This window comes from Eulemur rufifrons, chromosome 15 (assembly GCF_041146395.1).
Source record: "Eulemur rufifrons isolate Redbay chromosome 15, OSU_ERuf_1, whole genome shotgun sequence".
Taxonomy (NCBI): Eukaryota; Metazoa; Chordata; class Mammalia; order Primates; family Lemuridae; genus Eulemur; species Eulemur rufifrons.
Window position 1 is genome coordinate 103,659,585 of NC_090997.1, and position 27,562 is coordinate 103,687,146.

The window sequence follows — 27,562 nt, forward strand, 5'->3', positions numbered from 1 at the left end:
CTTTGCCAGGGATTCAAGGATGGCAGAAAAAATTGTATAAAAATAATATTTTATCTTTGTTCCCTTCAAGATTTCTTTCTTCTCTCTTTGTCCCTCATGTCATCCCTCCACAGCACAAAGCTCAGCTGCTACCTCAGCCTCCCGGATATCCAAACTTCACTTAAGTGAGATCACTTCTATTATACAAATAGTCCTCTGCATATAAATCCCAAACCAAAACAAGAATCAACAAACAAACACAAAGGAAACACTGCATCACCTCGTTTCTCAGTCACCACCAAATTCCAGTCACTTTCTCCCCCAGGGACTCCCTCCAGCTGCTGGGCTCTAGCAGGAGTGTCCTTCCTGCTGGGCCATTTCTCCACTCCCTATTGTCGACTCTGGTTCACTAGGCCTGCACATCTCAGCTCAGGCTTTAATTTTCCCAGTCAAAATTAGAGTAGGGTAGTTCCCAGGCAGCCTGTTTCATGTTCTCTTGACATCCTGTAGTTTTCTTTTTCGCCTTCCTTTTTAACAAGTCCAAGGTCTCAGGTCAGGACCGGGTGGGCTCCTTCAGAGCAGGGATGCTGATCTGCACACTGAAGCCAAGCAGAGCCGCATGCAGCCAACGGGAACTCTTAGAAGGAATGGACTTTAATATTCCATCCCTTTATTTTTTACTTCACAAAATACTCCTTATCTTGCCACTATCACCACCTGTGGAAATCCCACCACCCAACCCTCAAGCCCCACCTCCTCCAGGAAGTCTTGTTTGATCACCTCTGCTAAGGGACTTTCCCTTCTCTGAATCCCCATAAGCACTTTTTTGTGCTTGTTTCATGGAGTTCACAACATACTTATCTGCTTTATTTCTTCCGCCCTATTCATACAGTGAAGTCCTTGTACCGTCCTTCACATCCACCCTTATCAACATTCAGGTCATGGTAGAATCTTCTTTTGCTTACATGCCTTACCATACTCTGAGTTTTTCCCACACTATGAGGGTGCTGAGTTGAATATTCACTTTTCTGTGCCTGGCCTACAAGAGACGCTCAGCAAGGATTTCCCCTGCTCTGCGGAATCCGAGTGGCAGTTGTTTCCGTGAAGCCTTTTCTCCCCAGCGAGATTCCTGGATCTCGAAGGTCAGTCTTTGTTTTCCGCACAGTGACTAACGCAGCAAATCAATGTGTTCTCCAAATTATCTACATTTCTTTCCATGGAAAGAGGCAAATTTTAAAAATTATACTTTGCTTTTCCAATCTTTAAACATAAACATTTTCTCTTTACCTCATAAAACATATTCAAGTAAGATAATCATCACTGAGATTATTTTCCCAAACTCTGAGGATTAAGGAGAATGATAATTACCTACTTTAGGAAGTTCAGATGGTCTGAAGGTCCCAGACTACGTTTGTTTTCCAAGAAACATTAGTAGAAGGAAGAATTTCACCACGTGCGGACCAACAGTACATGGAACCGTCTCAGTTTGGATTGGAGTCTCCCTATGCCTGTATTTTCCATTCTAAATCTCAAGTTTGGTAAACTGGCTTTAACTGGGTTTTTGATTTTTTTTTTTTTTTTTAATCCACACGTATCTTAAAAACTAAACTTTACCATGGTCTCTGATAACTTTTTGAGCTTGCCTGACCTAAGTAAGAGGGATGGTGGTTCCTTAACGACCATCGGCCAGGCATGATGACGTGCGGGTCTCCGGAGCCATCCATCACCTGTTTGAAGGATGGGGAGGGCAGTTTCCCGGCTGAGAAGCAGCCTCATTCCCTTGCCCCATTACTCTCCCATCTTCCTTCTGTTCTTCTCACTCCATTAGCTGCCTGTGTATCTGCACTGAGGCTATCTCACAGTGACCTCCAGGCACTAATCCCTGACATTTTCATTTAGGTCTAATCTACCATCCCAGCTGAAACATTTGGGGATGTTTACAGTGGCATTTAATCTTTCTTTGCTCCATTTCTCAGAATTTCATTTATAAATCTATTTGAAATGATATTTTTTATACCTACTGCTATCTTTTCTAGTAGATCAATATATATTCTCCTCTAAAACCTAGTGGTCTAGAAGCACACTTTTTTCTGATTAATCATGATAAATTCCTTTGTTGTCTGGGGCCCTTGTCTAAGGCTGTAATGCAACCTTAAATGTCTTACTGACATTTCTGGCTTTGGAATCATTCTATGGAAAGACAAAAAATTAAGAAGTAAAACATTTGAAACCTCTGGGATTAATAAAAAGCCTTAAAATGTCTCACATTTAAACAGTATTGTGGTAATATGCATGATTTTCTTTGACTGAATACAAAATAAGATATAAACTATAGAACAGAGAATTACAGATCATCGAGTGTAAAAAGCACCTTACAATTCACATAGACCAGGAATTGCCTGAAATGAGGAGGCAAGAATTATCTTCAATATTTAAAAAATATATTAGGAAAGTTGTATATTTGCTTGAAAGATGGCATCATAAACTAAACCAAGGTCATGCTTGTGTGACCACAGTGTGGATACTGGTTATTTCATATGGGTAGATACTCGGCTACACATGCACTGATTGTGGTGCCTGGTTTTCTTTCCCTGGAGATTAATTGTTTCATATAACAGCTTACAAAGAGTCTTTAACAATGACATGGAGAAGGTAGGTGTTGATTTAATTTTCCATCAAGTTGTAAAAGAGCTCAGATCAAAAAGGGGCTATGTCACAGACGAAGGAAAACCAAACTGAAATGAGCTAGGCTCAGACCCTCACACATAGCCCAAGGTTCTTAAAAACTACCTCAGTTTCTACAGAAGCTTTAAAAATTGACATTTTTTTTTTCATAGTAGACTAATTCATTCTCATATATAAACAAAAGTTTTATTTTTATTCAAATTTGCAAAATTTTAGTTAATTCTATAATAAAAATATCTATCTTCTAGTTTTAACCTTAACAATTCAAAAAAGAACAAGAAACTTTTCGTTATCAAGTACTCAAAACTTGGTTTGGAAATAAGCTGCCCATGGGTCTGAATACTTGACTGGGTTTTTGAAAAATGCTCTAAGAAAAGTTCCTAGTTTGTCACCCAAATTGCATGTCAGACAACAGAGAACATTTCATCACACTTAGACACCATTCAGTCATAATCTGAGTTCGACTTCAAAGCTTTCCCAAGTCAATTTTATTTAGAAATAAGGAAACAGGACTGTAGAGAATAGTGTGAGGGCAGGGAGAACCATTTCTCTTCAGCCGAACTCCAGGGCAGAAAGACGGCGGAGTAACTATGTCCTCTCCTTTTTACCTCCCTCTTCATTTCCCACCCCCACATGGAAGCACCCAGCTGCCCTCTGACCTTGGTGACACCCTGGGGAGCCACAAGGGCTGGGAATGTTTAAATACCTCTCTGGGAGTGCCGGCGCTGACACTGGCTACTGCAGGGTGCAGAGGAGCGTGGGCAGCAGGACACGGAGCCACGGCGCCCACACTGTGCACATAGACTGTCGTTTGTGACTATCTCAGGGATACTTGGTCAATCCGAGATCTTTTCTTAAAAACAAAAACAAACCAACCTTTCATTATTGTTAGATACTGGAAAAAATAAGAAGATATAATCTATATATGAAACCATCCTGAAAAATCCTGAGTCTCATTTTGTCAGATTCTAATGAAATCTAAAGCAACAATGAGAACAACCAAAACAGACACGGATCTCTTTGAGGATAATGATTAGATCAAACTAAAACATTAGTAAGAGACGTTTAGACATAAAATATGCAAATGATTTAGAAATATTCAGTATTACGAGACTTTTATTTACAATTCATTTTGTTTTAGCCAACATCTCCCAAGAAGATGAAATTAGAGATACAGACTATGAATATTAACTTTTATTCAAACTAATGTTCCAGTTGACATATACTAGCCCAACAGGGGGAAAATGTGAGAAATAAATTGCATGTTGAGTAAGATGAAAACACTCCATTTATTAAACTGAGTTTAATGTTTGTTATTTACTACAGTTCAGAGGATAGTTTTAAGTATCTAATTTCATTTGAAATAAATCTTGGAGTTATTTTAAGAAATCCCACTCTACTGTTTCTGATAAGAAAAAAAAAATGTTTGATGTAAAAGAGTTTAACTCCTGTCAAAATCAAATAATCTAAAAAAGAAAGTATTATTTTACATGGGACTTCAGGTAAATCTTACCTCTCAAAAATGTCAAAAATATAATATGTAATGTATGTTATAAAGTAGAGAAACCAGCACCCCTCAATAAGAATAAAATAAAATGACTTTGGTCATTTATTAGTTTAGAGAGATCATTTAAAATCTTCTCTCTTGTTCATTTAAAGGAATATTCCCCATCCCAACCCCTACTGTCCGGTTGTCAGGTGTGAAGGGAAAGGCAACGTTTTCACAGTTGGCTAAGAAATGCCTCATGACCACGGAAGCACCACTGAAGCCAGCGGTCTTCATGGAGGAGTGTCTGATGACGGGGGACTCACTCTTAGAAGTCATGATCTAGAACTCAGAAATAATACTCTGACACTACGACTTCTGGGTTTTCCTGGGCCTATGTGTGTGCAAATAAAAAAGAAACTCACATCCCTCAATAAGCATACAATCACAAATAGCATCTTCATTTTTTAAAGTACCATAGGTAAAATATAAAATGAAGATTTATGTAAAAAAGAATGTAAAGTTTTATGCCATATCCAAAGTTGAATTAATTTCACTAATAAAGAAAATTGTAGTTGATTTTGTCTCCTTTTTAATCACACACATACCCTTTGAGCTGACTAAAATTAAATTCTTTTTATAAAAAGGTAAGATGCCTTTCAGAATTAACGCTACGTTCCTTCCTAAAATAACAGCGATTAGTGTAAAGCTGAATTAGGTTCACATCACTTTGCCTAAAGTATAGTTAGGGTCAAGTTTATATTTATACTCTGAAAAATCAAGGTTAAATTTTACTGCTACTTAAAATGATCTAGTTAGATTGTCTCTATGTGTATAAATATTGAGAATACATTAGGAACTCTGCTATTTTAAATTTTAAACACATAGATCTTTTGTACTAGTGATAGAAATCAAAGTTTTTATGAGAATATAATATATATGGGGTCCAAAAGACTGTAAAAATTTAATAACACCCCACAAATTTAACTATGATAAACTACTTAAATATGCCTATTTTCTCACTTTGTAAGAAATGACTCTGGAAAAATCCAGGAGCCATGGATTATATTTAGCTGCATTGTGAAAATGCAAGACAGAAAAATGGCTTTAAGAAAAAGGGTGGGCCGGGCGCGGTGGCTCACGCCTGTAATCCTAGCACTCTGGGAGGCCGAGGTGGGTGGATCGTTTGAGCTCAGGAGTTCGAGACCAGCCTGAGCAAGAGTGAGACCCCACCTCTACTAAAAAATAGAAAGAAATTATATGGACAGCTAAAAATCTATATAGAAAAAATTAGCCGGGCATGGTGGCGCATGCCTGTAGTCCCAGCTACTCGGGAGGCTGAGACAGGAGGATCGCTTGAGCTCAGGAGTTTGAGGTTGCTGTGAGCTAGGCTGACGCCACGGCACTCTAGCCTGGGCAACAGAGTGAGACTCTGTCTCAAAAAAAAAAAAAAAAAAAAAAAAAGAGAAAGGGTGAAAGAATTAAGCTTCTCATCCTGAACATTTAATTTCTGCTAGCCACTGGCACGGGTATTAAAATGTCTAAATGCCTTCAATCCCTTCACTTAAACATTCATTTAGTGTTCACTAGATATGGGAGAAAAAAATGGTTAGATATGACAATTTCTTTTCCTACCTTCTTAGACAACATGTTTACATAATTTTATCTATTTTCTTTTATAAAATAAGCATTGACGGTCCTCAGTTTCATGTTGAAATACAAATTTAGCCACACACCAAAATGTTTGATATGTGGTGTGTTCTCATCGTTTTTTTGGTGCCATATTTCCATTTGGATCTTTCCATCGACTCACTGATTCGAAGGTCCACGTGCAAGAGGTTTCTACAGTTGTATTTTTGGTCATGACATTTAGATTCCTTAATGTTTATAAAGTATGATCGGTTGTTGAAATATTTCATATGTGCTTCAAAAAAAAGGAGCAGCCTCGGGTTGTCGGGTGACTCCATTTGTTCACCGGTTGTGTGAATTGCCACATCCTTCCTAAGCATGCGAGCGCTCAACTCCTCCGAGAGTTATGCTACTTTCTCCCACTACGATGTTAAATTTATCCACGTATTTTGTTAATTCTGACAATGTTTCCTTAATATATTTTGAGTCCATATTACTAAGATCATACAGTTTCTAAACTGCTTTATCTTTCTGGGTTACTGAAACTTTATCAAAAGAAAGCCTCCTAGGTTTTGATAATGTTTTTCCCACCCAAAAAAATCTACTTTATAGGCAATTAAAATGGTTTCAACAGCTTTCCTTAGTTAGTACTTGCCTGGAATATCATTCTCCATTCATTTACTTTCAATGTTTGTGTGTTTACATGTTTTATCTTTTGTGACCTACATAAAGCTGGATTTTCTTCTTTTAATCTAGGCTCACAATCCTTGTCTTTTAAACTTCAGTTAGTGCATTCACATTTCATCTCATTCCTGCTCCATGTGGTGTCATTTCCACCATTTCTGTGAGAGTGCTACTTATTTGTACCACTTTCCTATATTTCACTCTCTCCCTCTTTTTATTTTTCCTCATTACTTTTCACCTCTACCAATTTGACATCTTGCATTTTATTTTAATTTCTTGGATGGTTATCCCAGACAGTGCAAATGCATCTTTAACTTAAAGGGGTGTGATACTGACAATGACTGGACTGACCTGGTTGCCGGGCCAGGGACTGCTTCCCGGGAGGTTACGTGGGTGGCTTCTGCGGAGGTCCCCCAGCCTGAGGTTCCGACAAGGGCAGTAAAGATGATGACTCTGGCACGGGGACCCATGACCTTCGAGCACACTGTTGGGTGCCTCTCCTGAGAGAATAGGGGGCTCCTCAACCAGGCCCAGAGGGGCATCCACCATGCCACACACTGGAGAACTTTGCACTTGTGCCCTCACTGGGACGCGGGGCCACCAACCCCACGTGGTCACCCAACTAGAGCATGATGACGGCCCTGGGTGCTGGACAGCAAGGGTTTGAACCCAGCCGAGGCAAGGGAGGCACACCTTTGGACCTATTCATGGTGTTCAGAAAGGCCTTCAAGGAGAAGCTGTCCTTATTCGCTGCCAGAAAATTCACAAAGGAGAAAAGTCTTTATGTGTCAGGAGTGTGAGGAACTAAACACGCCTTACAAGTGCAGCAACAGCAAAGAAGTCTCCTTCAAAATCTCCTCCTCCTTTGGGACCAGAAAGTTCTAAGCAAAGAAAGGTCTTTTGAATGCAGTGAAGACGAGGCAGCCGGGAGCCAAAGCTCCACCTCTTTCGGAACTGGGAAGTCCACACTGCAGAAGGCCTTGCGGGCGAAGCCAGTGTGGGAGGGAACGCCTGCTCACTCTGCACCGGAGAATTCACACCAAAGAACCTCCCAAGCCTTCCCCACCTGCCAGTGTTCACACTGGAGAGAAGCCTTGTGAGTGCAGAGAGTGCAGGAAGCCCTCTGCCGTGGCTCCTGCTACACTGTCTCCAGGAAGCTCACAGGGGATCATGAGCACAGCTTATGTGGGAGACATTAGGCAGGACATGCACACTGGACATGACACCAGAGAAAGTCTTAGGACTGCAGTGCAGTGGCAACTCCTTCAGCTGTCTCTGCATCCTTGTTCAGGAAAAACGTGTCCCTGCCTGAGAGGCGAACAGGAGAGTAACCCTTGGAAGAAAGCCTTTTGGTCCCAGTGCGACTCCATGCACCAAAGCGCCGTGCTGTGGGGGGATCCCCCAAGAGCCACAGGTGTATGAAGTCTTCAGGGACAATGTTTCTCCTTTTGACCTTCCCTGCAGCCTGAGTGAGCCACCCCTCCTCTCCATCCTGGAGGGGACTGAGGATGCACAGTAACACCCACCCACCCCAAGGAAGGCAGCCTCCTGTCTCCCTCACACTCCCCAGAAGGTAACCGGATTGTCCTGTGCCACTGGGGCAGTCCCCGTTCCTTTGTCAGCAACTCAGTCAGGCATGGAAGTGACCCAATCTGGCCAAGAGAAGCTGAGGGGCATCTGCTGGAAGCATCTGGGCAGCGTTTCCTTGCTGCGTAGATTTTTGTCTGTATGTGACAGATGCAATGGCCTCAGTCAGACCATGAGTCACCTCATCCTGGAGCCAACTACTTAATTCGCCTCTGGACTCATGAAAATAAAGGCCTTATAGTAAGTAAATCATATTTAATCCTGGGGGTTCTGCTGGGCTATGCTGGAAGAGGAAATGGGTCTCAATGCCAGAGGTGCATGCTTCGGGGCACCTGGAAAGCAAGTCTATTTTCAAAGGACCTCACATTACTGTAGAGATGATATGAAGACCACAATGTCACATATACCCGAGGATGGAGGAGTAGATGGGTGGATGGCTGTATGTATATATGCTTGTACGGATGGTTATATACATGCATGAAGATATATATCTCTCTATATAATTATATTATATGTAATTATATCTGTATATATAATCATATTATATGTACTAATCTACATATTATGTTGCTATAACATACACATTGTATTTATACACATGTATATATTTGTAACTATATTTAAGAATTCTGTCCTATAAAATATATACACTTTAATTTCATCCCAGTAGGAAACTTGCAGGACTGTATTAGGCCTCGGTATCTATGAGTGACATACAAGTCGTTATTTTTCTTCAGGATTTGCATTAATAAACATCTGTCCCTAGTCCCTGTCCCTAGCTTGGTGGAGAATACCTGTGTTACTGCTGCTCACTGCTGTCTTGCTACCCCTGCACTACCCAGCAGACTGGCAAGAGAAGGCGCATCTAATGAGTCCAGCTCAAACACTGTACCTGTTGCTGTTGACAGACTTTGTTCCTTAGAGAAGACGTTACCTGCCAGCTGGCTGTGACAGTTTGGGGACCAACACTGACATTTCTGTTGGCACCGTAACAGTATTTACAGCTCAGGAAATACATACAGTCAAATTATGATGGACCCAGGGATTTTTAAAGGAAAAATTATAACAATATACTAATGATAGACATGACCATAATAGTAAAATTACTTTAAAAATAAATTCAGAGTTCAGTATTTCATTCAAGAAATATCTATTCTACGTGAAACATATGGCATATGCTTTCATAGAGAAAAAGGACTGCAAAGAAGAGAGCAGTAATTCAGTCATAGAGCTCATCACTCACACTGTATTTTGTGAGAGTCCACTATGTCAGAAAACTGCTGAAGAAAGCTAGGAAGAAATAAAGCAATTTTTGAATAATGTGGAATATAAATATAAAATATCACCCCATCAGGAAAAAGATTAACTTTTGTTATTTTTCTTTCACTAGGCTCTGAACTGGCCCTCCTTTTCTCAGCCTCTTCTTTATAGTCCATGGATACCACTTGTAAGGAGTTTAAATTGGCACATTTCGACACAGTCGCCAAAAGAGGTGAAGCTGCTAGGACAGAGAGGCTGGAGGCAGGGGCACAGTGGCATTTTGGTGAGCGTTACCCATGTGTCTGCAGAGCACAGCACTGTTGGTGAATACTAGTGGATGGAAGAAAAGTCAGTTGGCATTTTTGTCTCCATTCTAATTTCCTAGTAAACACTGAAACGCCACCATTTTCTTGTTTTAAAAGGAGTCAATTTGACCAGGTACTTACTGCTCTAGTCCCAGGGCAGTTTGGAGACTGGCATTCACCGCTCATCCGGTTTGGAATTAAGACATCTTCCCAGCAAGACGGCCCCTTTGAGGAGAAAAAAGAACCGACAATATATCCTTGATGCACAAATTGTAACACACATGTATTTATTCACTCGTACATTTTTCTAAAATTTTTTGACTTACATTACAAAATGGTAATGAAATCAATGTGTAGCCCAGCGATTTTCTAAGTGTGGTCCACAGACCCTGAGGGTGCTCCAGACCCTTTCAGGGGATCCGCTAGGTCAAAAAACTATCTTCACAAATACACTAAGATTATAGTGGGCATTTTGCTCCAAATATGTTCATTTTCCACTCGTAGCCTCCCCTAGATCCCTGGTTTAATGCTGCCTCATTCAGGAGGCCATCCCTGACCCTGTTCCACATCTCTCCGCCCGCCCTCCCAGCCTTCCTGTGCTTCATAGCAATCGCCACGTCCTGAGCTGCGGCCTGGCACAGAGCGATGGTCCCAGCCATGGACCGTGAGCTGCACAAAAGCCCCCTTGGTCTACTCTGTCCACTGAAGCCTCCCAGCACCCAGGGAAGGGCCTGCCACAGAGGAGATGCTCAGCAAACTCTCCTAGTCATCAAAGAAATAAAAATTTGCATAATAGCAAAAGTCTTCCTAGTACATTAGGAAAGAACACCTAAAATGAAATATCAGAGTTGAGTAATGCACGACTTTTGGAAAGCAACCCAGAAATACGTATCACAAGCTTTGAAATTTTTGACTAAATTTCAAGAAACCTATACTGGCCCAAAATACTAAGAACGGAAAGCGTCCTATGTACTTTGTTTACAGATGTTCTGCACAGAGTTGGAAGAAACCGGAAACAGCCTAAATCACCGAAGTCAGCCAAATAAGTGGGCCCTGCTAAATCAAATAGTACATAACAACTAAAATGTATTGTTCTTATCTACTAACAATATGTTGGTGAAAGGAACACAAAATTGGATTAAAGCAGGAATACAACTATTTAAATGATTATGAAGAAAAAAATTAGAAGGAAATAAAGATGCAATTGGTACTTTTTTAGTCTCCTCACTTAATTGTTTAAAAATTTAAATAATTTTCTTAAGTCCATTGCAATTTTAATATGTGACTTTAAATACCCATGCAAACTACAGTCAGCAAGAGTCTTTGGAGGCAGCAGTAGAGTGTGTGGCGGCACACCTGGGGACAGCCTGTCACCACTGGCCTTCTCAGCTGAGCACACAGGTGACCTCCTGTCTCTCCTGAGGCACCACTGGAATCACGCTTAAACACTAACGATGAGCAAATCCATAACGCCAACGAGAGCAGAAGAGAGCGCTGGTGGAGAGACAGACCCATGTTTTTCTGGCAGACTGCAACAGGCCATAGCAGAGGATGAGCCTCAGTCCTTGCAAGACCACAAGGAGGCTGAGGGCTCAATAAAGAAATAACACCAGAAAACCAGGAGAGAGGGCAGAGGGAGACCTGGAGCAGCAAATTTTTAGAAGATCCTAAAATCTTCTAGGCAGAAAGGTCAGTTCATCTACTTGGGAACAAAAATCAAAACAGAATTTTAAAATTGTATGTCAACACTGCGAGTTCTGGAAATAGGGAATGTAAGAAAAAAATAAATAAGAAAAAAAGAATAAAAAATAAATAAATAAAATTGTAGCAATACCTTCAAAGCTCAAACGGAAAGATTTTCATCCTCGAATTCTGTATCTGACCTAATTATCAATTAAATGGGAGAATGGTAAAAAGTGGCTGGGGCGACACAACGAGGTGGACAGTTGTACACACGCACACGTATGTACACGTGCGTTATTCTAGACAAAAGCTGGGGAAGCAGAGGAATTCTGCAGGGCTGACCTCTCCCTGAAAGGACTGAGCCATTCTACACAGGCTATTTAACCTAGACCTCAAAGGAAGCCAAGGTCTGAATCCCCAGATCATTAATCCCAAAGCCACCACTTAAACTGGAAGTAAGTTTGCACAGAAGAGTTACAGCAGGTCTGGGGTTGGCCCTTGGCTGGCATGTGGGAACTTGGATTTCGGAAGGGTCCCCATCATTCCCTTACTGATGGGGTGGTTTTGCAGAGCTTAAACTTTGTACAAACTGTGGTTTATGCCCCAAACCCTCTTTCCCTCGTGAGCATGGAGTTTTCATAAGCACCAAAGAAAGGTCACTATGTGAGCAGCCCTCATTAGAATCCCTGGGCACTGAGTCTCTAAGGAGCTTTCCCGGGAGACAACACCTCACACACATTGATTGTCACACTGGCTGACTGGCTGCCGGGGTAGCAAGGGCCTCCTGTGTGACCACTGGGGAGGACTCTTGGAGACTTGCCTGTGCTTTCCTCTAGACTTCTGCTGTGCGCCTCTCCCTTTGCTGATTTTGCTTTATATCCTTTTGCTGTGATCAACCTTAGCCGTGTGTGACTGTACACCAAGTCCTGTAAGTCCTTCTGAATCACAGAATCTGGAGGTGGGGAACAGCCTTGGGGACCCAGGACACAACGACATATGATTAGTCACCAAGGGAATGTTCTCCCAATTACACAAGAGGGTCACGGCTCATCATTGAGATCACGTGAATCACAAAGAGCAAGAAATTTCCTTTTCTTTGCACATCCCACCATAGTCACGATAATGTAAGCACTTACTTGATTTTCAACCTTAGGATCACATGATTGAGAATGGACAGGGGATTTTAATTATGAATATGTAACATAATATATATGTTACTCAGTTTGGACAATATAAAAGTGAAAATACGAATGTTAAGAACTGGAAGGTGAAAGTGAAGCTGGAAGAGAAGGGGAAAGGAGGGGCTGATACCCTCAGCTACCAAGCCGCTGTTGTATTGTCAGGCCATCTCCACGTCTGATTTTCATACATGTGCATGTATTCACTTGATAAAAATTGCAAACATATGGAGATAAAAGAGAGGTAACAAAATGCTACCTAGAACCTTGACTGCATTCATCAGCCTCGTTTCCTAGCTTACAGTGCGAATTCATTGGGGATAAACGTGACTGGAATGCAGTCTCCTGCTATGATCAAACTTCAGCTTTTGATGAGGACCCAGTGGGCACATTGTGCTTATTTGTTTGTTTTAATATTTCTCTGTAGGCAGTGGTTTGTTCTACTCCTATGGACACTACAAATCAGATTTCTCTCATTTTTAGACAACCAGGAAAACTTTGCAGTCAAATCTGTGGACCGGCTGGAGCACCTTTACATAACTCATAATGCATACTTGGTTTACTAATATTACGCTTAGCTTTGTATTACTTTGCTTTGATCCCTTTCCTCATCTACTTTAATTTTTCTTGGTTTTCATCTCAGTGTATCCCCGCAAGCTTGTCAAATCATGTTGAAAGGAGTCAGGGTATAATTACATAATGTGAGGGTCTTGTGACTTTTCTCTTTTAACTCTCCAAAATGACTGACAGCTTTAACAGGAGCAGCTTCTCACCATCCGGGGACAGTAGTCACGGAGGAAAGTGCTTTCTGGCCAGATGACTGTGCCAAGCTCTGGCTGTCACACTGTATGAATAGCCAGTGGTGATTCACAATGAACCACGCATGTCAGAGCTCTGAAACATCTCTGAGTCGGAAGGAACCATTTCACTGTGGTTAGCCATTCACTAAATGGGACAACATTGCTTCTCTCCTCTCTCAACGTGGAAGTTTCTTCTGACCTGCTCACAGCAGGTGCAATGGTAAAAGATAAACCTAATATGGCAATAGCCAAGAAGCAACACTAATGATCCAATTCGGGAGTTAGGTCCCATTTATATTTCTCGGCTCAGAGTAAAATTTCCTGCCTCAAATTCTAGAAGTAAATGAGATTTTTCTGTGTATATCACAGATATTTATTTTTCCTATTTTAATTTTTTAGTGTCTAAACAGCAACTAAAACGCTTATGTAAAAATTCCTATAATTGTCACATAAGGTACTACATTATCTGACAAATCCATATGTTATAAAGGGAAGTGACTGAAAAACTCATTTACAATTTTCATGATCTCAACCCATAACACAATGGGATAAGTAGTAAAACAATAGAATTGTGTCGGACATGGGAATTCAGTATCATATAATATATATGCCAGTTTATCTATACTACTAACACTATTAGTATGAATGCCGTAACTATCCTGAAAATAGAAACAAATGTCTCAGTGAATTTATACCATGACAAAGCAGGCTTAATTTTTCACCTTTCTAATTTTAGAAAATATAAAATTTTAATTGCCTAATCATTGCACATGCCTAAACATGGCACAATAGTTGCATGGCTAAAGCATTCATAATTAATAGTTTTTATACAGAAGAAAGTTCTTCAGATTAAAAAATTAAAAGGGACTATAAATCACATGGTAGTAGTAATAGAAGAGAACTATTCGTTACAACACGTTGACAAAAGAACCAAAAATTTATTTTATCTCACAAATCTAGAGAATTATAGAAAGACATCTGAAAAACTATCAGATAGGACAATATGCAATATATATGCCTTAATAAAGAATCATCTGGTTGGTTTTGGAAAACTTTCTCTTTTTTTGCCTAGTAATTGTTACAATCAAGAAAAATATATAAATTATTTTAGCAACTATAGCAGGGGTGAGCAAACCATGACCTGCTGGCCAAATCTGGCCCAGTGCCTGTTTCTGGACAGCCTATGAGCCAAGAAATATTTTCACATTTTTAAATGGTTGGAAAGCATTAAAAAAAAGAATGTTTCATGACACATGAAAATTGTGAAATTCAAATTTCAGTGTCCATACATAAAGTTTTGTTGGCGCACAGCTGCATGTGGTCTATGGCTGTCTTCATGCTCCATGGGCAGAGTGGAGCTGTTGCAACACAGACTTCATGACCTGCCAAGCCTGCAGTATTTACCATTGGGCCTCTTATGGAAAAAACTTGCCAATCCCTTATCTATAGTAAATAATGTTTTCCAAATTTATATTGAAAAGTAATCTTTTATTGTTAACATTGTGGTAGCATTTTGGCTACCATATAACCATATTAGTTTGTATGAGTAGGTGTGCCCTAGGTCTGAAGTGAGAAATGACAATCGAAATCTTAGAGTAGCTGACCTGAGAAATCTGAGATGTGGACAGGGAGGCAGCAAGTGACTCCAGTGAGTCCTCAGGTTGTTTGAATTAGTAAGTGGAAAATCACAGCTAGAGATGACGTTTGAGGATTTTTCCTGACTAATGTTATCAACAGAAAAGCATGAAGTAGAATGTTATTTAAACCCATCTATATGATACATGTAAATCAGAAATTCAGAAAAGCAGTGATAAAAATCTATAAAATTTCAGTTTTAAAATTTATTTTTAAAAGCTCTAGAACTAATACTCCAAAAGCCATTTTTGGCTGTCTTTCAATGTCCAGTCAAGTGAAAAAATGAAGTACTTAACTGGCTAATTCATATCCAAATATCACTCTGACAAGGTCCAGATAGACAAAGCAAAAGAATTTTTTCCTTGAATTATCTAAATAAGTGCTATAATCTGCTCTTCATAAGTGGGTGCATGCATTTCTACTTAGAATAAATTGCAAAATCTATTTTCCAAAATGTTACTCTAAAGTCTTGGCATTTATAGTTTTTGAAAAAGAGTTATTTTAATAGTAATTTTATTTAAACTGTACTTTAACCTATTATCTCATGTTATCATCAAATGTGTTTCATTTAAAATATTCTCTTGAATGAATCCACAAACATTTAAGCCATATAATTAAACTTAAGGGACTAAAATAATTTTGAGAATCACACTAGGGATATTATATAGCAACAGCAAGACTGTCTTTAAAATAGCTATACTTAGAAGCTGAAGTCTTTCCTTGTACTTTTTTATCCCCATTTGCAACAAAATGATAAAGAGAAGGAGCTTTGAAGTTCACAAACCTGTTAAATCTGATTTCTACCAATTACTAGCAATATGCTTTTGAGCTAGTTTCTTTTACCCATTCCAAACTTAGCATTCCTCATCTGGCAAGTAAGGGGTTAAATACCTCCTTCATAGAGTAGTCATGAAGATTAAATGAAACAATACACTTTAATTCCTTTGCACAGTGCCTGGCACCTAGTGACTTTTTAAAAAATGGCAACTGTCACAAGTATTATTTCTTATTTCTCAAATAGAACTACTGGAGTAGGGTTATTTTTAGTTTAGTAAATAGCTGAGCAAATAAGAAGCCACTTCCAAGGTACTTGACTTAGCCCAGTGGGTTTTTAAATTCTTCCTTTTTCTCAATTTCCCTATTATTCAGTCATTCCCAGGGATCTTGTCATTTATAACTCTTTTAAAGCATATATCTCCATCTATCACATAGCAGGTATCGTCTGCACATCCATCTTCTTCCATTTGATTTAAAGATACTGTGCTTCTGACAAAGCTAAGCTCAGTGCTGTGGTTATAGTAAGGGCACAATAAATGCAATCATTAAATACCAAGCAGGGAAAATAATAAAGAAAAAATCCCTGGAACCAAAATATTCATCTTTTCACCAAATAATTATGGAACCGCTCTGAGAATACAGTCTTGTAGATTTTACGAAGGAGCTACAAAAGCTGGTATAATGAACCGAGTACACCCATTCAAATAGATGTGATTTTTTAAAATGCCCACACCAAATACGAGCAAGATGTAAAGCGAATGGAATGCACACACTGCTGGTGAAAATGTGAAATGGTACAGCCCTTCAGAAATCTATTAGACATTTTTTAATCTAAACATTTACCTAACATATGATTCAGCCATTCCACTCCTAGGTATTTACCCAAGATAAATGAAAATACATCCACACAGAGAATTGCAGACAAATGCTCATAACAGGTTTAATCATAATAGTTCTAAACTGGAGCCTATCCAATGTCCTTGAAAATATGAAAGGATAAAAAAATGTGGTATATCCATTCAGTTGAATATGCTCAACAATAAGCAGTGTCATATTACTTAAAAATGCATCAACATGGATCACTCTCAAAATCATGTTGTGTAAAAAAACCCAAACATGACATAGAACATGCTGCGTGATTCCATTCATTTGAAATGTAAACAAATCTATAGTGGCAAAAACAGACCAGTGGTAGCTTGGGGTCGGGGGCACAGAGTGGGATGTGCTACATTAAACCAAGAGGGATATTCTGGGGGTTGCTTTTGGTTGAATTGTGTCCCCTCAGAATTCATATGTTTAAATACTAACCCCCAGTACCTCAGAATGTGAGTGTATTCGAAGATTAGGTCTTTAAAGACTTAAAAAAGTTAAAATGAGGTTATGAGGGTGGGCCCTAATCCCATATAAATTATAAATCTCTTCTTATCAGCAGAGGAATTAGGTCACAGACGCACACAAAGCAGAGGCCCCGTGAAGGCATGGAGGAGGGGGCCCTCTGCAAGCCGGGGACAGAGGCCTCAGAAGAAACAAACCCTGTTGACACTTTGATCTCAGATTTCTACCCTCCAGAACTGTGAGAAAATAAATTTATGTTGTTTAAACCACCTAGTCTGCGGTACTTTGTTCTAGCAATCCTAGCAAACAAATACTGGGGTTATGGAAATGTCCTCTATCTCGATTGTGGTGGTGGTTTCATATGGTTATATTCTGACCTGAACTTCTCAAATTGTACCCTCCAAAACAAGGCAGCTTTATTTTCATAAATTACTCCTCAATAAAATGTATTTAAAAAAAAAAAGAACTAAAGAGTTGACAAGGAAATTCAATGAGGGAAGGAGAAACCTTGTTCCAAACGCTGCTTAAACAACTGAATATAAATGTCTGCATCCCTTCCTCACTCCACAGAGAAAAGAAATGAGAACATCTACATAATATTGGAACAGGTAGAACTTTCTTATAAGAACACAGAAAGTTCTAACCCTCATGAAGACATTTATAAATTGAACTTCAATGAAAATTAAAGCTCATCAAAAGACATTATAAACTTGAATATGCAAGTCACAGACTGGGAAAAATATTTGCAATATCCGTATTTGTCAAAGGATTCATCTCAGAGTATATAAAAAACTTACAATTAATAACATAGAGACAAACACCTCAATTATAAATAAGCAAAAAACTTGAACAGACTGTTTACGAAAGAAGATATACAAATGGCCAAAAATCATATAAAATGATGGTCAACAAAACCTGTTTACATTTTTATTATACTTTTTAATTAATATTACTATTTTTGATTGACAAATCATAATTGTATAGATTTCTGGTGTACAGTGTGATGCCTTGATATATGTATACAATGTGGAATGATTAAATTAAGCCAACTAACATATCTATCACCTCACTTACTTACTCATCATTTTTTGTGGTGAGACATTTGATATGCACTCTCTTAGTAATTCTGAAATATAGGGTATATTGTCATTTACTCATCACGCTGTGCAACAGATCTCAAAAAGTTCTTCCTCCTGTCTAAGTGAAACTTTGAACAGCACCTGCCCGTCCCCGCACCCCTCCCACCTCCAGCTTCTCATAAACCACCTTTCTACTCTCTACTTGTACAAGTTCTACTTTTTCAGATTCCACATATAAATGAGACTATGCAGTATTTGTCTTTCGTGTCTGCCTTATTTCACTTAGCATAACAGCTTCATCCATGTTGTTGCAAATGATAAAATTTCCTTCTTTTTAAAAAAATGCTCAACATCACTAATCATTAGGGAAATGCAAATTAAAACCACAATGAGATATTACTTCACATCTCTTAGAATGTCTGTTATTAAAAAGATGAAAGGTAAGAAGCGTTGGTGAGGACGTGGAGAAAAAGGAACGCCTGCAAGCTATCGGCAGGCAGGTAAATTAGTACAGCCATTATGAAAAATGGTATGGAGGTTCACGAAAAACCAAAAATAGAATTGCCCTATGACTCAGCAATCCCACTTATGGGTAGTATGGAAAGGAACTGAAATCAGTATGTCAAAGAGGTATCTGCACGCCCATGCTCAGCGCAGCGTTACTCCTAACAGCCCAGACAGGGAGCCACCTCAGTGTCCATCAGTTAATGAATGGATTTTTAAAATGTAGTACATTTTATTTTCTTTTAAAAGGAAATCTTTACTTTAGTGATTTCCTCTTGTAGCTTTTTGAAGTGACCATCTGTAACTTTTATTATAGGATAATCCAAGCCATTGTCAGTTAAAACAAAAGACTCTAACCAGCTCTATGGATTTGAATTGGTTACAACATTCATCATCAAGCTACAAAATTCTTAAAGTCAAGGACTATGTCTTACTTATACTTATGTGCTTTGCCATGAATAGAAAAATGCTTTACATAAATATTGTGAATACTCAAAATATCCTAATGGAATCAGGCTTTACTTTTTTCATCTGTAAAATAATAAAACTGAAAACTCTGTGTTTTTCAAAGTTATACTGTATTTTCTTTTAAGCAGAATACTTTCTTTAAATAAAATTGCCTATAGAACCCAAATGTATAAATGAAATCAGACCCACTGGGGTTAAGGAATGATGGATCCCCCAAAACTCTTGTCAACTGCCTCCTTCCCTCTTTGTCCTGTGTGATGCTCTCAAGTTTCCTCCCCATAAAGAACAAATTGGTATCCTAAGAGCCTCTTACATACATCATATGGGTATGCTCCGAGGAGGGGCCAAGGTAGGTAAAGAAACTGGCAGAAGATAGTGGAATCAAATCTTTTAGAGGCCAACACTTTATATTCTCTCTCTCTCTCTGATACATATTAGCTACAGCTAATATATCTGTTTATTAGAACATATATATTATGCTCTTTGTCATGGTCTAAATGTGCCTCCAGAAATTCATATATTGGAAACTTAGTCCTCAATGTTGGGAGGCAGAGTCTAATGAAAGGTGTTTAGGTCATGAGGGCTCATGATTGGATCAATGCCTCTATAGGGAGTTGAAGTCTGTTGGAAAACAAAAGAAATATTCCCTTATGTATAAGATTTTTCTTTTCCTGTGAGTTTTTAAAATAACAGAAGTTAACAAAAAGACCCAAACTTTTAAAAAAGCATTAGTCATATTGATGAAAATCTTTACAAAATGTGTTATATATTGCATGCCAACCTCAGCACATTACGTTTATGATACTGGGTTCATGGTGACTTAGCTTTCTAAAAGAGCTACCATATAATGCATACATACTATTTTCCAGAAGCTGTGGTCAATACCATACATACCTTGTCTCTAAGTTACCCATAAACAAAGCAAGGCGGGCATTACCATGTCCTGCTTTATAGAGGAAAACACTAAGTCTTAGAGATGATAAGAGATATGTCTAAGTCTACACGAATACTAAACACAGTCAATTTATCATAAAATCATTCATTTTCTTTGTTCGTTTTTCAGAAGAAATTTTGAAAAATATATAACAAATGAACAGCATTTTATATTTACTATTTTACCATCAAATATAGGGATGTCTTTTCTAACTACTTCAAAATCTTTGTCCTTTCTCTGAAGCAGAAGAGTAAGTGGTGTGTTCTGGTACCTCCTTTTCCCTCCCTTCCCTCTGCACCCCTCCCCTTCACAGTCTGCTCCTCTATACATACATGTCAGTGGCCTCCATCAGTATGTCGGCCATTTATCTCTGCTATCCTGTGGGCCAGGAAATTCGTTACTAAATTTACTGATTATTAGAAACAAACATCAAGTTAAGATCTTGCTATGAGAAAGGCATATGGATACATGTTTTTGGAATTTATATCAATGTCTTTACATTCCTGAGGTGCTTTTGCTTAATATCCTATTTCTCTGGTAGCTATTTACTGAATTATGTGGGTTTTTTTTTTCTTTTAAAGCCATTATTGACAGTTTCTCCCACATACCTTATTTCATTTATCTCAGAAATCGTATGAGATTGTAACCTGTACTAGTTTGCTATTGCTGTGTAACAATCACAAATTTAGTGAATTAAGACAACATGCATTTGTGATCTCCCAGTTTCTGTGGGTCACAAGTCTGGGCACAGCCTGCTGTGACTTCTGCTTGGGGCCTCACAAGGCTCAGTCAAGACATCTGCTGGGCTACACTCTTCTCTGGAGACTCTACCAGAGAGGAACGAACTCCCAAGCTCTCTCAGGCTGTGGGTGTAATTAATTTTCTTGTGGCTATAATCACGAGGGTCTCAGCTTTTTGCTGCCTGATGGTTGGAGGTCTCCTACAGTTTCTTGCCATGTGAATTTCTGAAACTTGGCAGTTTACTTCATGAAGCCAGGAAGGAGAATATCTGCTCCAGACAACTATGGTACAGTCTTATAAAATGTGGTCAAGGGAAATTTTAGATAATGTAATCAAGGGAGGGAGAGACAACCCAATACTTCTGCTATATTCTCTTGGTTAGAAAGAAGCTACAGGTCCCACCCCCATTCAAGAGGAAGTGATTTCACAAAAGCAAGGACACCAGGCAGTGGGAGGTCATTGAGGGCCACCTTCATGTCTGTTCATGCTGCACCTACTTTATAGATGAGGAGAAAGACCTTCATGAAATGAAAGTTTGAGAAATAATGATTCAATATGTCACTTTAGTTGCCAAGTGCTCAGACTATTTTTTAAATATACTTAATAAACATACTTTCCAGTTTAAATATGTGAATATTTGGGCACTTCCCCGGAGTCCTTCTTTAAAAATTTCAAATAAAGAATACAATTTTATAGCTTAGGAGATATTAAGAAATAAATACTGGATGTAACCAGAAACTGAGTTTCTGTTTTTTTCTGGCAAGTTAAACTTGAAAAAGATTAGTCCATTTTATAAAAACCAAAAAAAAAAAAAAAAAAAAAATCAAGTTTTGCTTTAATGAATGTATATGCCCTTTTCTAACTTTATTCCCTATTATATCTTAGAGCATTAATGTTTTATAGGTGTTTACCTCTGAATGCTTAACTGAAAGTCTCAATACAGTTAATTCTATAGGAAAAACAAAACAATACATTCTACATAAAAGGATTAACTGTTCATATATTAGCTCATTTTTTTCTACAAATTAATTAAAGCACATGTTATTAGAATGCAAATAATAATTAAGATAAGATCTTAAGAAGATTCCTAGTCCAGGTCTTGTTAATATTTTTACTCCTGATTTTGATACTGTATTACTAATAATAAACTCTCCACTTGAAAATATTTTTATGTCTCCAAGAGAATAATGATCATAATGAAAGTAATGGCAATGACATCACCCTGCATTTATATGGGAATGGTTTATCCACAAAGCTCTTTCAGATGCCCCAAACCAACCTTGACTCCCTATGAAAATCTGTTACTACTATGCGCTATAGAGCTCTGAGCTGCCACTGATTATCCGTTCATGTGTTATTTGTTCACGTGTAACTGCAGAACTGTTTCCCAGGAAAATCCTGGCCCCCATGCCCAAGTACTCACTGGCTCTCATATTTAACTACTTGGGCATATCTTGGTTATTATATCTTAAGTATAGCATTTTCATAAAAGGGTATCCATTCTATCCATTTATTTGTTAATCATCAAAACAAGAATCTCCTCTTGTTTTATAACACAGAATATCTGAAGTGCACACTCTTACTGGAAAACATACTCATGTTTTAGTAAAAGTTTTATCACAACCCTGGGTAGGGCTTGGTGGGGAAAGTTCGACTCTGCTCCAGGTGGGGTCAACTTGGATGGCTCAGTGGGGACTTAAGAGTTCACTTTCAAGGTGGCTCCCTGCATGGCCAAGTTGATGCTGAGGATCAGCGGAGGTCAGGGGCTAGTGTTCTTGGTTCTTCTCTACAAGGGCCTTTCCAGAGTTTCCATACAGCAAAATAGGTGTTTTCTAGGAGTAACTGTCCTAAGAGACAAGAAGTAGAAGCTTTCAGTTTCTGAAGGCCTGAGCCTGGAAATGAGCATAGTGCTGTTTCCAACATGCTCTATTAGTCAAGTTGTCACAGAACTCAGATTCACTTGAAGAGGTTTGTATTTGAAGAAAAAAATTCTCATGGCACATCTTGTCAGATTTTAATTTGGCACTTCACTGAATGATAGTCTACATTTGCAGTTCCTTATTTTTATACTTGCGCACCACGACCATTAGAAAGTTGTTTGGTGCTGTCTAATCTAGTCTTCTCTGACTCCACCCCCAGGGTTTGGCTCCACTTTCTGACAATGCAGGCCCATTTTGATTTCCCTTTATTGTTATTCAAAATACTTCACTACTATATTCTCTATTAAAAAGCCTTTAAATAATTTCAATACTGTGAAATAGTAATGTGTCTTACTTAATATGGTTTACAGGAACAGGAATAGTAGAATAGCACTAATTCTGCTGGTTCTCCAATAATTCATCAGGATCCCTCTCACGTTTGCACTTGGACATACACATAGACTGCTGTATCTGTACCCACATGCGAATTTATCAATGGCTTCCAATTATTTAACTTACTTTTTCTAGTTTCTCAAAGACAATCTTCATCTTTTCTAGTAGTTGAAACCACTGCCATAAACTGTCATCTATTTTTTTAAATGCATTCATTTGATACTAATTTTAAGTCATTGATTCATTAACTTGTTCAAAAAATAATGACTAGCATCTAACATGTGGCAGATATTTTGCTAGATTCTGGAGATTAAACATTGAATACAATTTTCACACTCAGAAGGATAAAAGTGATTAAACAGGCAATTAACACATAGATTCTTGTAGAGTACACCATAGGAGCCAGTGACCCTGAGTTCTGGAAAGACTATGTTTTTAAGCCGAGACCAGAGGAATGAGTAGCAATCAGATAGGAAGAGGAAAGTTTCCCAAGATTAAGAAGGATACTGAGTAAGGAGAACAGTACCAAATACTGCCCACCCCTAGACTCATTCCTGAGATATAGATACCCAACAAGATGATTTCTCAGTTACTGATTATTAATCCACAAATAGTTCCTTTCTTCTGTGAAATTTCTTAAAAATCTTACCATACCACTTATCTGAACCACTTATCCATACCACTGCTATTTGATAATACAATTCAATTAAAATATACATTTAAATATAATAACATGCAAGTTCCTGATTTCAAAGCAATGAGGATGCCAAGATGATAAATGGTGTCTTTGTACTTTGGGATAAAATTGACTGGGTTTCAAATTGAATGGCCATTACCAGCTATGCAAGGATGGGGGAGTTTCTGACCATCAGTTTTATTATGTCTAATCTGGAGTTAGCAATTATACCTAACTCCTAGGATTGACAGTTCAATGAGATACAATAGTTAGCATACTACTGCACACACAGTTAACACTCAGCAAATATTAGAGGTTGCTGCTGAATAACCAGTAGAAAAATACGATCATGAAAAGAATACCCCAATGGAAAAAGATTCACAAGATCTAAGTTCTAGACATAATTTAACTACAGTTTCGGCTAATCAACCTAACATCTTTATGCCTCACTACCTCATCTGCAAAATGTGCACACAAGTGGTAAGAGCTCAGGCTCAAACAAGACAATGAATGAGCTAAGTGATGTGAAAACCATTTTAAACTACACCAGGTCATATGGCTATTAGTAAAGGGATGACTAGAGTTTAAGACTAATAGAAGGAAGTGGACGCTTATGTTTACCCCACTTCATATAACCCCAAACATAGCACCACTTTCAAGTAGAGGAGAACTTAATAGGTAATGACGCCGCTGCTGCCGGCCTCAGCCATTAGCCAGAGCCGCGTCTGTGCTTGTATTGATTATCCCATGCTGCCGAGTTAACTCAACAGCTGTCTAAACAGAACATCTCAGCTGGCCTCGGACATTTCCCCCAAGAACTAGGGTATCTCTATAGCTTATACAACATTATTTGGCAGATAATTTACTTCCACTATGAAAATGTGTTTCATCTAAAAAGCAAGCATCTCATAATCTAATACACAATGTCATACTTTTCTCCTCCAAGAAAATTATCACAAGAAAAAAGTCACAACTCTTTAAAAAGTCTGAATTATTGTAAGTGAAACAACTCTTGCTCCACTGCACTACAGCTCTGCTGAGATTTGACATAGGCAATCACCATCATTGTTTATTAAGAGTCCCTTCATGTAGGTTGTAGCCATGTTAGATGCATTAAATGCCAAACAATGTGTTTACTCCTTCACAATTTCCAGGCACCAAACTAGTGCTAACCACAAGATGCCTTCAATTATATTACTATGTGTTGACAGCTTTGCTGTAGGCACATCACGGCGATAGCAGGATTCAAACAGGAGTGATTTTTTTGGTCCTATTTCATAGAATTTAAACAATGGAGACAAAGACTTACAGACACAGTGATTCACTTTCATGTACTCTTAACAGATTTAATTTAAGAGACCCATATGATTATATCTTCATCTGTCCAAGCTCTCTTTACTAAAAATAATCTGGCTATTGTGTGGAGGAAAGTTTGCTACAGCTCAGATTAGAGGCAGTTTCAGGCAGCATAATATGTTTCTAGCTGTTGAGATGGCAGCTCTCATTTCAATTCAAGGCATGTAAATCTATTGGAATAACAACATTTATTATCATGTAAAGCTTCATAGTTATTTCAGCTGGCTTTATATCTTGATAATTATGATTGGAACTGGACTATGCTTATTAAATGAGATAAGAAGTTTATTAGATTTCTAGTGAATGCCCAGATACCATCATAATCATATGAACATTATTATTTAGTTCTCAAAATTAAACTTTACGAATAACACATCACATTTTGGTGTGCACTATATTACTCTACATTCACAACTAAAGCTTAACTCAATCAGACTTTTTTTTTTTTCCAAGAAAGGGAAAGGAATAACATAAGACATGGTTAAATAACAAATAGATCATATTTTACTTAATTTTTCTGTTGCTTTGATATAATTTACTGCCATGAATATGTACCAATCTGGGGTGACTGTCTAGGTCACTGGACAAAAGTTAGACATTCTGGAGTGACGTAGGTGATAATGGCTTGTAGGAATTAAGTGAGCAACTGGCTAGATAAGAATGTGGCAGAGACTGTAAAGAAAACAACTTTTCAAGAATTCTAAAGGGCAATGAACTTGGACGGGGTCCTTCAATCAGGCATTAAATATGTAGTGAGCAGGCTTCCAGCACTCTCATACCTAATGACACTGCTATGTACTTACAAGGTACTTTTATCCCCACATTTCATGGACTGCCAACATTATGGGTAGAGGTTCTTATTCTTGGCCCTGACTGACCATGGGCTTGTAGACCTGAAAACAGTAAGGCCTTCTTAATCAAAAAAGCAAAAATAACTTTTGGTTAAAAGAACAGTTAGTTTGTCTTGAATATCTACATTGGCAAAGCTATTTTTTTTTTTTAGCATGGTTTAATATGCATTGAATATTTTTCTAGTCTATACAGATTCCTCCAAGCCTTTACATTTCAAGATATTTCTACCCCTCTTTCTGTGTCTCTCCTCTTCCTTTGTTCCCACTGATTCTGTTATAATCAAAGTCCAATCACCTCTAAAAATCATCCTGGCCTATTTATTCACGGTCTAACCAGAGAGAAGAGGAAAAGTCATAATTCCAGATTAAAACAAACTAGATTTGTAGTTATCTGGATTTCTCAGGACTAATTTAAATCGGCTGTCGTACCAAAAGCATTTTAAGTTTCCCACATCTTTCTGTAAGAATTTCCCCAAATTATTATTTTACCATTTATCCTCCCTTTTAGCTCAATATTTTTGACTTAATAAAACCAACTTCTCTTAAAATTTTTTCTTGCTGTGTATATTGAAGCAAGAAGGGAAATGAAGAGGGAAAGATTGTTGTTGAAGAACAAATAAGCTCTTGGTTATAAATCATTGTCATTCTTAACTTTTTAAAATAATACTTTTGGGGAAAAATTTTCTGTCCCCAAATTCCTGCCTTTGCTCAGAGAACCAGAACTCCCCTCTTCTGCACTCTCCTTGCCCACTGACCCACGCAGCTGTCTGCACGCTCTCTGTGACGGGGCAGAGAGCTGGCGGACCACGGATGGCACGTATGTGCCAAATTCCCCAAACCACCTTCATCAGGAAGATAGCAGACATCAATGCCTGCTGACCTAACATCTACTTCCCTATTGGTTCAAAACTCAGAAGAGGGAGGGATACAATTAATTGGTATCCCTAAACCTTGAGAACTATAGCAATTGTTACCTGAGAACACAGCTGTGTCTGAAAATACCAGTGGCCCTTTGCATGCCAGACCCTCACGCACACTGGTGTTTGGTTTCAGTACCGTCATGGCTCGTGTCTTCCACTGGCTTGGATATTCGCCAATTATAGTGCTCTGAAAAGCAAACCCAGTTCCACTGGCCGCAAACTCACTGATACTCCTGTTTCTGCTAAAAGCTCATCAGGGCAGCCCCTATAGTACAGTCATGCCCCCTGCAGTACAGTCGTAACAACATCTCTGTCAAGAACAGACTGCATGTACGACGGTGGTCCCATAGGATTACAATGGAGCTAAAAAAAGCCCTAACATCTAGTGATATAGTAGCCATCACAATGTCATAGCACAATGCATTACTCACATGTTTGTACTGATGCTGACATCAACAAATCTGCCGTGCTGCCAGTTGTATAAAAGTATAGCACACAGAATTCTGAATAATACATACTTGGTAATGATGATAAACAACTATGTCAATGGTTTATGTATTTACTATACGATACTTTTATCATTATTTTAGAGTATACTCCTACTTGCAAAAAAAAAAAAAGTTAACTGTAAAATTGCCTCAGGCAAGTCCCTCAGGAGGTATCCAGAAGAAGGTACTGTTGTCATAGGAGATGACAGT

General features: G+C 38.5%; 1 protein-coding gene across 1 annotated transcript in view; it reads right to left on the reverse strand.

Moving 5' to 3' along the window:
* Positions 1-27,562, reverse strand: part of PRKN (parkin RBR E3 ubiquitin protein ligase) — a 1,165,698-nt gene that overhangs the window by 568,236 nt on the left and 569,900 nt on the right. Inside the window, exon 5 of the mRNA XM_069487460.1 lies at positions 9,757-9,840. Coding sequence (XP_069343561.1) covers positions 9,757-9,840 — 84 coding nt within the window. The remainder of the gene's footprint in view (positions 1-9,756; positions 9,841-27,562) is intronic.